The 12,108-nt window shown below is 38.5% G+C and overlaps 1 protein-coding gene across 5 annotated transcripts; it reads left to right on the top strand.

Moving 5' to 3' along the window:
- Positions 1-3,716: 3,716 nt before the first annotated feature.
- LOC110953469 (putative fibroblast growth factor 1) lies at positions 3,717-9,593 on the top strand. 5 transcript variants are annotated; one of them, XM_051937732.1, is made up of 4 exons: positions 3,717-3,948; positions 5,745-6,016; positions 6,553-6,656; positions 8,333-9,593. In XM_051937732.1, the coding sequence occupies exons 2-4, from the start codon at positions 5,761-5,763 to the stop codon at positions 8,516-8,518; spliced, it is 546 nt and encodes a 181-aa protein (XP_051793692.1). In that variant the 5' UTR covers positions 3,717-3,948; positions 5,745-5,760; the 3' UTR covers positions 8,519-9,593. The 5 variants fall into 5 exon arrangements, with proteins under 5 accessions (XP_051793692.1, XP_022053181.1, XP_051793694.1 ...); XM_022197489.2 differs by having other exon boundaries at positions 3,720-3,948; positions 5,800-6,016; XM_051937734.1 differs by lacking the exon at positions 3,717-3,948 and adding an exon at positions 4,587-4,782 and having other exon boundaries at positions 5,800-6,016.
- The last annotated feature ends 2,515 nt before the right edge of the window (positions 9,594-12,108 follow it).

The following is a 12,108-nucleotide window of genomic DNA, read 5'->3' as shown; positions in this document are numbered from 1 at the left end:
AGCTGTTGTTTTCTATAGAAAGTCTACAAAGTTCAAATTACACAATATATGAAGTATTGTAACTGTAAAAATGTTCAGATTTGTCTTTTTATGCCTTAAAGCAAATTTGTGGAATCAACATCTCATTCAACAAAATGGAAAACACAGTATAGATCTATCACAATCTTCCAAAGAAAAGGCAGAAGATGTTGCTTAAAGCGGTTTAGTAAGTATTTTCAAAGCTCCATGTATCCATTGTAACACTGGATGGGAAAAAAAAGATGTCTGAATAGAACATTTTATACATTTTTTGCTGGTAATATTTGTGATTTTGAACAGCCTTAAGTTTAGATCTGCAGCATTAAAGCAGCTGCCGATGTGGATTTGGAGGTTTTATTTTACTCTGACAGAGTGCCCGTCCTCTTCATAGACAGTCTCACTGTTTCTAAAGTTCTCCATCACTCAAGTTCAGTACTTCATGTTCCCCACTTTCCTTCCCACAGACAAACAGCGAAGCCAAAAACCTGCGCAGCATTCTGCCGTATTCTCACCCAGAGGCCTTTCCACTGTAGAGAATTAATATCACGTTGCACAAAGATCTGGGCAGTCAGTTGGTGATGATAACACCAGAACACTGACACAGTTTGTTTGACACTAATTTCTGAACGTGATATCTTGCCACAGCAATCACTGAGTTGACAACTGTTCCAGTCTGATAACCACAAGAGAACTTTGCAACAGATTAAAGGGGATGCAACACGACTGTGCGGCTTTAGATGGAGTTTTACTTGCAAGTGTTTACAGGCCTGCGGCACTGAGGTGTCCTTGACAGTAAACTCAACAGCAGTCCAAACCTACAGTTATCAAACATCAGGCTTTCAAAAAATCTCAAGGAAACAGAAGCATTAGTACATAAATATATGACTGGCAGCCCCACAGCTATTGATGGCACAACTACTGTGTTTACAGCAGAGTTGGTGCACATAAATATTCTGCAGAGGATTTAAAAATCTACAGTGTTTAAGTACAACAATATAGAGGAATTATATATTATGATGAAATGCAACTTTAACTGAGAGACAAAGTAAACCCAAATGACAATAAAAAGCAATAAACAGCAAACTCCATCACTCCTCTTCTCACTACTGAATAGTTTAGTCCAATTAAGATGAATAAATGAATTGGGTAGAGCACACCTGTGAGAAGTCACCTGAACTGAACCCAAAAGAAAATCACATTATTTAGAGACCTCTGTAACCGCTCTGTGCAATTTATTTTGATAATTAGCATTGCCGTTATGATCATTAAGCTGCAAGAAATTTAGTATAAACAATCGATGAAATGAATGCATTTTTCAGCTAACTGCAGTGCAGTTGTTTACCTTCACTGCTTTCATCAAAGTCATTTTCAGGAGGAAAGAACCAAATGAGTGAAAGTGCAACAGCTTGAAACTTTCCTGGAGTGTGAATATTAAACGTACGTCCATCTTTGTCATCCGCATAAACACTTCTCTCAGTTAATGTTCCTCTCAGTTAATGATGTTCAGACAGCACCTCATTGTCTTTCCAAAGTGATACTAGGTTAGTTCACATGAAAATATCGCCTTCATATTTGTGTATAGTCGTGGTTCTCAACCTGCTTAGTGAGGAGGAGTCTCACAGCTCTGTAACAGTGCTAAAAGAACAACAGATCTTTTCTCCATATCGTAGAAAGTAAGATAAATTTCACACTTCTCACATTTTTTGGAAATTGTGGTGAGATTTCACACTGTGTGGTCTATGAAAGTTAACCTATTCTGCCATCTTCTGGTAAACTGAGGGAAAGATTTTTTTTTCTTTTTAAGAAGAAGAAGAAGAAGAAGCTCAGTCCTGATAAACAGGTGAGAGAAAAGTAGGTCAGACTCTCCACTCTTTGGCAGTGTAGTCCGTGTCTTTTTTGCTGCATATTCTATCGTCTTTGTCTCACGATTACTTGACCTAGAAAAGCTAAGTGATTTTAATAGTCCGGTGGGCTGCAGAGGATAAATTATAGAGGGAATTTAAAGTTTCCATTAGAAGAAGACAGAGACGAGGCCTCTGTTGTGAATAATTCACCCAGAACTGCTGTTTATTGTCATGCAAATGTGAGACAGACAGTGAAACAAAATAGATTGAGATTCTTTCATTCTTAGAAGCCACTTCCACCATTCTGAGAAATATCAACACCCCGACAGTTCACTGAGGACACAAATGAGTTATTTCAGGTATATTTGTCCATTAGCATGCACATATATGCTTCAGTTAATTAGCACCTTAAAAGAAATAATCAAGAAGAGACGATTAGGATTCTTGAACGCTGTCTTTTTGTATTTGAACATTTCCGGTGCCTAATAAAATTACATCCTGAACTTGTTTGCACTGTACATGTAAAGCAATACAAAATTCTAACGCAAAGAAAACAGCAAAAAGTCCAAAAAGTACTTCTTGCCTTGTCAAAATGTGTTTCTATGCCAACCTGAAGTCAATATGTTTAGAAAGTATGTCACTGTTGCTGGTTTTCTTTTTTTATTTACTCTTTATTTTAAGTGACTGCTCTGTCTTGTCTCCTTATGCTTTACCAGATTGTCTGTTTTTGCATGTTTTGACTGTCAAAGCACTCTGTTAACGTTGTTCTTAAGAGTGCTATAGAAATAATGTTATGGTCATTATCATTATTATTGTTATTATTATTATTGTTATTATTATTTTCTGGACTGTTTGGATTCTAGTTGCAAATGTGGAATCCGACAAACTGTATTTTTGATTATGCGTGCCCACCTACATTTGCTCCTGAACTGCACAGAAAAGTTCTGATCTTTATTCTCTCCATTCACAAGATCATGGGTTGCTTTCTGTTCCGTGTGCCCGTACTGAATTGGGTGGAAAAGGCTTTTGTTTACTCTGCACCTTTTGCATGGAATATGTTGCAGAAAGATTGCAAACTATTCAAGTTAGTCTCCTTGAGTGCTTCAAAGTACAAATTGCGAGTTCTTGAGGCCGACTCTACAACATGCACTTGTTTGTCATAACTTTCTTTTAAATGTAATCTTTTTATTTGTTTTTGCTTGTGTCTTCATCGTGTTTTAGCTGTGTAATTGTGTTTCTATCCAAGGCCACAGCTCCCTCGCAAAAGAGGTTGTTAATCTCAATAGGATTTCTCCTGGTGAAATAAAGGTTAATCAATAATCAATAAATAAATGAGTTATTCAAATACCTGACTCTGTCTTTTAGGCATTTCATTGGAAATCAGACACCATCTTCTCCTGACTTCATGTCCGATTTGACTGTACCTCCATTTATGTGCTGAAAAAATGCCCTGTATGTGCAATTATTCATTATATAGTGTACTTTTGTTTTTGATGACTAAGTACTCTATCTTTGCAGGCATGTAAAGCAGCTCCTGTAAGCCTGTAACCTGACCTAACCATCCTAGAAACCTGGCTAGAACTGCAGAGGTACTGGCATTATGTAAGATTAATTCTGGGAGCTGAAGTCATTCTCTTTGTGTCTTTTATGAATGTTTATATTGTGTTGCTCGCTAGAGTCTCCAGGAGCACACCACTGTAAGAATGTATCAGTGCTCAGTCAGACAGGCAGCCCTGATCGTTTCCAGCGTCTGGCTGGATCCCATGGCCTGGACACTTGCGTCACTCCGTCTCTCTCTCTGTCTTTCTCTCTCTCTCTCTCTCTCTCTGGTCGAGGGTGGTAATTTTAGTCCTGACGTTGGCCTGTTAAAATGAGTCCTCTGACGTTATTAGAAGGGTGGTGAGGTGAGGGAGGGGTAGAAGGAGTACAAAAACACACTAAAGCCAATAAAGTCCGGACACTTGTGCGGAGGAGGAAGAAAGTTTGGCACGAAAAAAGAAAGTCTGTTTCATCTAAACGTCAGTTCAGAAGAGGATAAGAGGACATGCTGGCTCATCAGTGGCATCGTCATAAAAGTTTCTCACAGGTAGGTGACTGACTCATTAGATCAGAGGAGCCTTGTTGTTTGTGTGGGAGATCTAGTTGGCTAGAAATCACATTTGCTTTTTCAATAATTACACGTGATTTCAAGCAAGTTTATACTGTTTTAACTTTTTTCTTTTAATTCATTCCTGCTTCCTGATGTACAACTTAAATGTAATCTCTGACAAGTTGAAAATATGTGGATTATAAATTCAAAGAGACTGATGCAGACAAGAAATGGAAGTGATGAAAATGGAGCCCTCTAATAGAGAGCACTTCATCATCTGTTAAATAAAAGTTGAAAATGTCAAAAAAAAAAAGTGATCATAATAAACCAAAATGTGAATAAAATAGACAAGAAAGAGTTAAGCTATTAGTAAAGCACGAGTGAGACATTCTGATCCAAAGCCAGGCTAAAAACGAAAGTCTTTATGTTTAGAAATATCAGTGTTTTTACTTGATCTCATTTCCTCAGCTTGTTGCCACAGTTTGGAGCAGGAAAACTAAACTCTGACTCGCCAAAAGCATCTACACTGATTTTTTTGGAAACACTAAAGGGTCAAAGGTAGCGAAATCTTACGTCTTTCTGGCTTTTTTATAATCTTCTGTAGAACTTTATTTTAGCCCCAGCGTCATCCCCTTCAGCTCACCCTCCCATCCAAACAGACACAGGTTCAGTTTCTCCTCCCACGCATCTGACTCGGTCATCGGTTGGACTTTTGACGTCATTCCCACCTGCCTCTCCGTCTGAAGGTCCCTCTCTACCAGTCTGGCACCATCTAGTCTGTCATATCCCGTAATCCTCTTCTCCAGGTCTTGTTCTTAGGAAAGCCAGACTGTGAGTGGGTAGGCCTTACATTCCTCTTGCGGCTTTCTCTTTTCCTTCTCCCTCTTCTCTCTGCTCCTTCCAAGGCATTCCAGATGTGGGTTAGCTTGGCTCCAAAGTGGCTATCCCTCCAGTTTCAAATGATAACAAAGACCAGAGTTGTTACAGTACCACTGCCGGCTGAGCCTGCCACTGTTTTTCCATTTGACAGGACAGACTTCTTGACAGCTACTGCTGCTCTGGAGATCTCTACCCACCAGGATTACACTGACATTGTGGCTTTAATATGGGCTTGATTGGTTTTTGGATGAGCTTTTGAGGAAGCAGACAGTGGAAGGGGTAAGACAAACAGGGTTGACTTGACGCTTGTACCTCAGGAGGATAGATTTCAACTGTATGGCTGCTGGGGATTTGTTTGACATGTTAAAATGTAGTCGGCTGAATGCAGGGTGTTAATATAAAACGTTGCGTCAGACTGAGAGTAGAATGGCTCCAGTGTTTCACAAGTGGATTACAATGCTATTTGTTAAACGGTTACCTCCTACTTATTAGAGCATTGCCAGCACTTGCAACATTTCCAGCGGCGAGTGAAACCATCCCTGCAAATATCTCTGATGTTTTGTTGTGTCCATGTGTTGTTTATTTTGTTGTCTGGCCTTGCACTGATTTCAGGTGAAAAGTTACATCATTCACCATCTGGAAATTATTTTTCACTAAGACAGAATCAAAGGGATTTTCAGTAAGAAAACAAGTCCGGTCATGTTGCTGCTCTGTGCCTGGCCTCCGTCCAAATCTGATCCCTGCATGGTTTTATCATTTCATTAAAAAAAGGAAAAGAAGTGTGTCTTAAAAGGCAGACAGAGAGAAACAGAAAGACAGACAGAGGTGAAGCGTGATTCTGAGAGGCAGGGGAGGAGAGCATTTTCCCGTAATCCTGTAATGTCCTCCCCTTCCTGTTTATTCCTGTGTCTCAGACACAGTCCAGGTGACATGGAGAGTGAACACGGTGGATCTGCTCTGTCGTTGCAGACACAAGGTCATCACGCTGCTGAGTCCACACCTCCAGCTCTCTATAGGATGTCTGAGGGAGACGTTACAGTGCTGCCATTGGGACCTGCAACTCTGGATCTGTCCAAGCAGGAGCAGCACACACTGACCAGACTATACAGCAAGAATGGAGGATATCACCTGAGGATTCTACCAGATGGAACCGTGAGCGGTGGGAGGCAGGAAAATGACCCCTATGGTGAGAAAAAACAATCTTTTGATGTGTGCTTTGTGGTTGTAGAATCTGGAGCACAATAGAAAGTATAAGGCACAAAGGAGGGTCTTATAACTATTAAATTATTGCAAAGATTAACATAAAGCTGATAAACATGAGATTCGTTAACTGTTTATTTTGACATTCTAACTATGCTAATGATGACAAGTCTTTATTGTTACTAAAGTACGGGTAAACAAAAGAGAAAAGCTAATCTTAATATTTTGGTTAGACATCATCTCGGTGTAATGAAAACAGTTTAAGTATTTAAACCCAGCAGTTCTGGTAAAGCTGCTTAAGAGAGGGCTTGGGTTTGTAATCATAACTTCTTACACTGAGTACACATTTGGACAGAACGGCCTCTTTAATCTGAAAAATGCCGGGTAAATATTTATTTCAGGAAATGATGGTAACATTGTGTTTAAGGAAGCTCATCTTGCAATTTAACCTTGGAAAAGCAACAAAGAAGAATGTTGTACTGGCGTATGTTGCATAATGTCATGTTGCTGTTGTTGTTGCAGATATCCTGAGGGTGAAGGCTGTGAGTGCAGGAGTGGTGGTCATCAAAGGCGAGGTGACAGGACGCTACCTGGCCATGAACAAAAATGGACGCCTCTATGGATCAGTGAGTGTTTACATTTTTAGCACTAGTGTTGCTGAGACCTCGTTTCTCTTTCTGCTACTTAAACAGCTTTAATAGCCTTTTTATCCAATGCTATTTTTGTCACGTCACATAATATTTATCAACCCACCGGCACAAGTTTGAACTCACCGAGTTTTGTAATAGTCTAGGTTATTTCCACAACTGCAAAACTCTGGAAAATCACAGTGGGACGGAGGAAAATTTTGCATGATATAAATCACCGTGAGTAATAATTTGTCATTGGCAGTAAAAATCAGCAGCTGTGCAACATAAATCATTATGGGAGTCGAGATCTGGCATGTACAGGGTGTCCCTAAAGTCTAGACACATAGGAAATCTCATAAACTATATTTGTTTTTTGCTTTCAAGGATTAAATTGGCTTTGTTGAAAGAAGAAAGAGTAGAAATGGTACTTCTTAGCGGATGGGAAGGATGGACATGTTTGAAGATAGGTTCAGGGTTAGATTTGGGAAATTTATCTCTATGAAACCCCCTGCTTCATCCAACGACTAGGCAGTTGGGGAGTCAAAGGTAAGGCACAGGCCGACACGCTATCAGGATCTGCCCTACATTATGCTCTGGATTGTTTTTACGTCTTATGACATCCAGTCAGAATCAGAATCAGAATCAGAATCAGAATATTTATTGTCATTGTCACAAGGACAACGAAATTACGCTCGGAGCATCCATACAACGGAGTTGATAAGCATCCATACAACGGAGTTGATAAAGAGTAGGAGCTCCAGGCCGCTGCGTCTGTGCGCGCCGCCATTTTAGTTCAGTCATTCCCTTCTAAGGCTTTTTCATTCCTGACTGGATTTACCCTTTACTATATGAATATAATATTTTCCATTTGACAGCTTGTGGTCCTCTTTTTTTGTTTTCGCTCCATTCTGTTCAGGTGATGTCCTCTTACATGTCCATGGGGGCATTGTCCTTCTCCCTTCCTTCCGTCTTGATCCCGTGCATATAAAAGAAGGTGAACATGTGGTATGTGATGCTAGATTTTAAAAAATAGTTTAGGTTTTTTTGTTGGGTTATGGTTCGGCTTCAGTTTTAGGGTTAAAGTTAGCTTTTAGGGCAAACGGTTGAGGTTAGGATTAGATTTTAAGGTTAGATTTAGGATTAAGGCTAAAGACAGGGCTAAGGTTAGAGATAGGGTTAAGTTTGGAAAATTATCTCGATGAAACCCCTGTCCGAGTAGGCAGTTATTTGGTATGGGGAGTCAAAGGCAAGGCACTGGGAAAGTTAACCCTAGGTCGTCCAGGGTTTGTCCGTGACACTGCCCGTTTCTTTAAACTTCTTAACCACCTTTGTCACTGTGGAAATGCCTCCTTGGATGACGTGCATTAAACTCATCTGCTATCTTTCCATACAATCATCCTTCACGTCTGCTGAGAAGTACCAGTTCAACTCTTTCTTCCTTCGATAATGCTATATTTAATCTGTGGAGGCAAAACAATATATGGTTAATGAGATTTCCCAAGTGTCCAGACTTAAGGGACTTTCTGTAGATCATTATTGAGATTATTCTTTACTCTATATTGTTCTATTGCTGTGTGACTATGTGCACACAATCTTTAAAATAAATTCACAGGAACAAATAGAAGACTTGACTGAAACATTTTTTTCACCCCCTTTTCATCGTCTTGTCTCAGCAAGCACTGAACGATGAGTGTTACTTCCTGGAGAAGTATGAAGAGAACCACTACAACACGTATCGCTCTCAGAAGTACGGCTGGTATGTTGCCTTGAAGAGGAACGGCCAGCCCAAAGCAGGACCAGACACCCACCAGGGTCAGAAGGCCATCTTTTTTCTGCCACGGTCTGCAGGCAACGTGTAAACCAAGACGGCACCAGGAACCGTGGACAAGCTCACAAAAGTTTTTAATGCACATTATTAGCGCTATAAAGGTCACTTAAAATCAACACATGCCAGAAAAGCCTGAGGCAAATGCATAATGCTGTTTCACACTTATTTCAAGCTCTATTATTACAAAAAAAAATAACCAAGATGATTCTTCTTTGTGTTGGGAACATGAGATCAGATTATCCCAGCCCATGTAAATAGCTTACACCTGTCCATCCTATGGATATCAGCTGATATCCAGATTGCTCTCCCCATATACTTCTTCTCACTGCAGGCAGAAAATATGTGAAGATCGTTGCATGTCAGTCTTGATAAATGGGCGCTCACTTTGAACCCTGGTTTGAAATATCACTCCTGGGAGAAAGCAATGGACAAGTTTTACACCAAAATACTTCTGCAATTGATCACGTCTGGCACGGTGGAAAAGAAGAAAGAAGCAATAAAAATTAAAAAGCCGACCATCTGGCTTTGGATTCAAACTAAAATACTTTCTTAAGGGCTACAGCATGGGGAATAACAGCAGTGGTATCATTAATTTTAACAAAGAAATTATGTATAGTAGGATTATTTCAGTGCCTTGCTCAGTGGTTCTTCGGTAGGGTGGCTGTTTGCTGACTTTTGAATGACAGAGTTTGCTAAATCTGTCTGATGCCCGTTTCTGTGACCACTACGCAAATTTAAAACATAAGTTGCTATAATATAAATTTTGTGCAGGAGTTCTTGAAAGCAGCATCCTTGTTGATGACAGTTAGCCTTGACAACAGTGAAACATTTGTATTACTGATAATTATATTGTACTTTTATGCAGTTTTTTCTTCAAATCAGATGTGAAAACTTTGTCTCAGTGATCAGTGAAGTTGCTATTTCAGTGTACATTTAGGTTTAAAAAAAAGGAGCCAGATTCTTGTGTGGAGTTAATGAAAGAGTGAAGTTTTTCATTCCAGTGAAGAAACGTGCTAAACCTTCATGTCCTGGACCACAGTTTTTCTTTCCTCACACAGCTTCACAGTTGCACAGGAGAGTCTGCAAACCTAATTCCATTTTTTTTTTTGAAAAAACATATTACTGTAACATCATACTAGGTTAGATCTCTATTGTGAATATTTATTTTTAAAGTTTTATTGCTAATAACATTTAATTTCACTCAACCTTGTAACAAATGTTTATAAAAAATAATTTATGCATACACAGTGGAGGAGCAAAAAGGTAACTTGATCACCTTTTTCACCAAGTAATACATATTGTATTAAATGTCTTTAAATGTATGAAATAAATAAACCATTGTTATTATTCATAAATAAATAAACAATATGTTTGATAAGTGTCTTAATATGTTTGATTTACTGTCCTACGATTATCATTCAATCAAAAAATGTCTCAAGTAAGTTAATGTACAGTAAGTGTCTACTATTACACAGCTTAACTGTACTTGGGTGTTATTTTTGACATCCCATTTGTGTATTTTTATTCATAAATTACATTCTTACAAGTATTTACTACACCATTTTTTTGTAAAAAAAATGCATGTTCAGCCACAAGATGGCAGCATTGTTTCAGGTTCAGGAGTGTTTTTACTCAGCGGACGTCTAAAGTTTCACTGGTTTTGTCTTGGTTGTGTTATCTGTACACATTCAGATGCCTTTAAAATCCCAGAAAAGGATGAATTATAAATACAATACCTGAGTTTAAGAAACCATCAAGCCGCTATCAAATTCAAGTCTGTGTGTTTATCCAACTGCTGTATGTGGGTTATGATACAAGATACGTACCAGCTGACCCACTAGCAACAAATCCATGTAAATGAAAACATCTGAAAAGGGAATTACCGAGGCATTGTATGTTATTTCATCAAGGCCATCTTTTAGGTCATTTTGGCATCCAAATGTGCTTATTTTTTCTACAACATACCTGTTGTTGATAAAAATCTAAACTTAAAAAAAACAAACACAGTGTTCTTTAATCTGTCTTATATAAAACCTCCTATTTAAATTAGGCCTAGCTCAAGAAAAGATGCATTTCCAAAAGGATGTAATCAAGCAGCCAGTCCTAATTCCCTACTCTCAACAGATTTCGATTCTCAAACACAATTTGTGTACAGCGTAAAAACATATTTTGGTTTAAAGCAGCATTAAGGACTAAAAATTTGCTGCTTTCTTGTTGAAATCATTAAAACCATAAAGTTATGACAGATGATAGCAGAGCAACACAGAACGACCTCCGCTCACCCCCATCAAGTATTTTCATGACATTGTTGGAAGCAATGGCATTCTTTATCTAAGCCACATTTAATGTGTAACGGCTGAAACAGAACATGGCCTGAAACGCTGCTTCAGAGGCCGCTGTGCCAGGAAAAAGATCCGGGAGGAAACACTGGAACGTGGTTTAAAATGTTTGAGAGGACTGGAATTGATTCATGTCTCCAACAAATTCCATATTATTGTGGGATTTAAACAGAGCTGGCAGGAAGCATTACAGTAGGATTAATACTGACTGCGGCAAATTACGATTTCAAATTGCACAATAGTTGTATATTTTCTATTGTTTAAAATATTATCATAAATGTCAAATCAGAGATACTTTAAATATCAAATATTGGAGACAAAGCACATAGCTACTTTATTAGGCATAAGGCATTTTTACATTTAAACTGCCCACAGTATATCGATCACTAAAGTCTACTTAAACCAGCTACAGCAATAAGATTGTGCTCACATGTTAAGAACAATCAGCAATATTATTTAAACAATGAGATACTATTACTTAAAAGGGCATATATTCTGCAGAATTTGTACTTTTTAATATTATTTTTGCATTTTGGAAATCCTGTAATTTCAGGTGGGTAAAAGTTTTGAATGTAGGATTTAATGGAGTATTAGTTTACTCCCAACACTGGACTACTACATAATCAGCTTATTCTGTTGAACAGTTTTTTTCTTGTTAGCTGTTACAGACCAAAGAATTTAACCCACTGAGAGAAAAAGGTTTGAGAAGTTGAGCAAATATAATACTGAACATTTTTAGCACTAAAAAACGTAAAGTAATTTGTCTTCTCTCATGTAAGACATTTAGTCTGATAAAAAGAAAAAAGAAAAAAAAGAGGGAAATAACAAGTAGAACTGCTTTATTTGAGAACACCGACCAGACACATGGTTGTTGGAGGACAAACACCGACTATTACACAACCTGTGACCTCTCATTCACAGGACAGTGTCTCTGCTTCTTTCCAGTAGGCCAACTTATGAAGCACAAACACACACACACACACACACACACACACACATGTTTGTACTTCTATCTTTGTGAGGACATCCATAGGCGTAATGCATTTCCTAGAGCCTTACCCTAACCTTAACCATCACAACTGATTGCCTAAACTTAATCCTTACCCTAACCCTAACCAAACCTCAATTCATACCTGTTCTCTAAAAACAAGTCTTCACCCTCAAACATGGCTGTTTCAAAGTGAGGACCGGCCAAAATGTCCTCACTTTGTAAAAATGTCCTCACTTTGATAGTTAAATGCAGAAAATGGTTCTCACAAGGTAGAAAGTACAAGAACATACA

This window comes from Acanthochromis polyacanthus, chromosome 17 (assembly GCF_021347895.1).
Source record: "Acanthochromis polyacanthus isolate Apoly-LR-REF ecotype Palm Island chromosome 17, KAUST_Apoly_ChrSc, whole genome shotgun sequence".
NCBI lineage: Eukaryota > Metazoa > Chordata > Actinopteri > Pomacentridae > Acanthochromis > Acanthochromis polyacanthus.
The sequence above is the reverse complement of the archived record's forward strand: the minus strand, read 5'-3'. Positions and strand labels throughout refer to the sequence as shown.

Coding starts and splice junctions, on each gene's coding strand:
- LOC110953469 (XM_022197490.2), top strand. CDS start 5,710: ATGTCCTCCCCTTCCTGTTTATTCCTGTGTCTCAGACACAGTCCAGGT. Junction 6,017..6,552: donor GCAGGAAAATGACCCCTATG/GTGAGAAAAAAC, acceptor TTGTTGTTGCAG/ATATCCTGAGGGTGAAGGCT. Junction 6,657..8,332: donor ATGGACGCCTCTATGGATCA/GTGAGTGTTTAC, acceptor GTCTTGTCTCAG/CAAGCACTGAACGATGAGTG.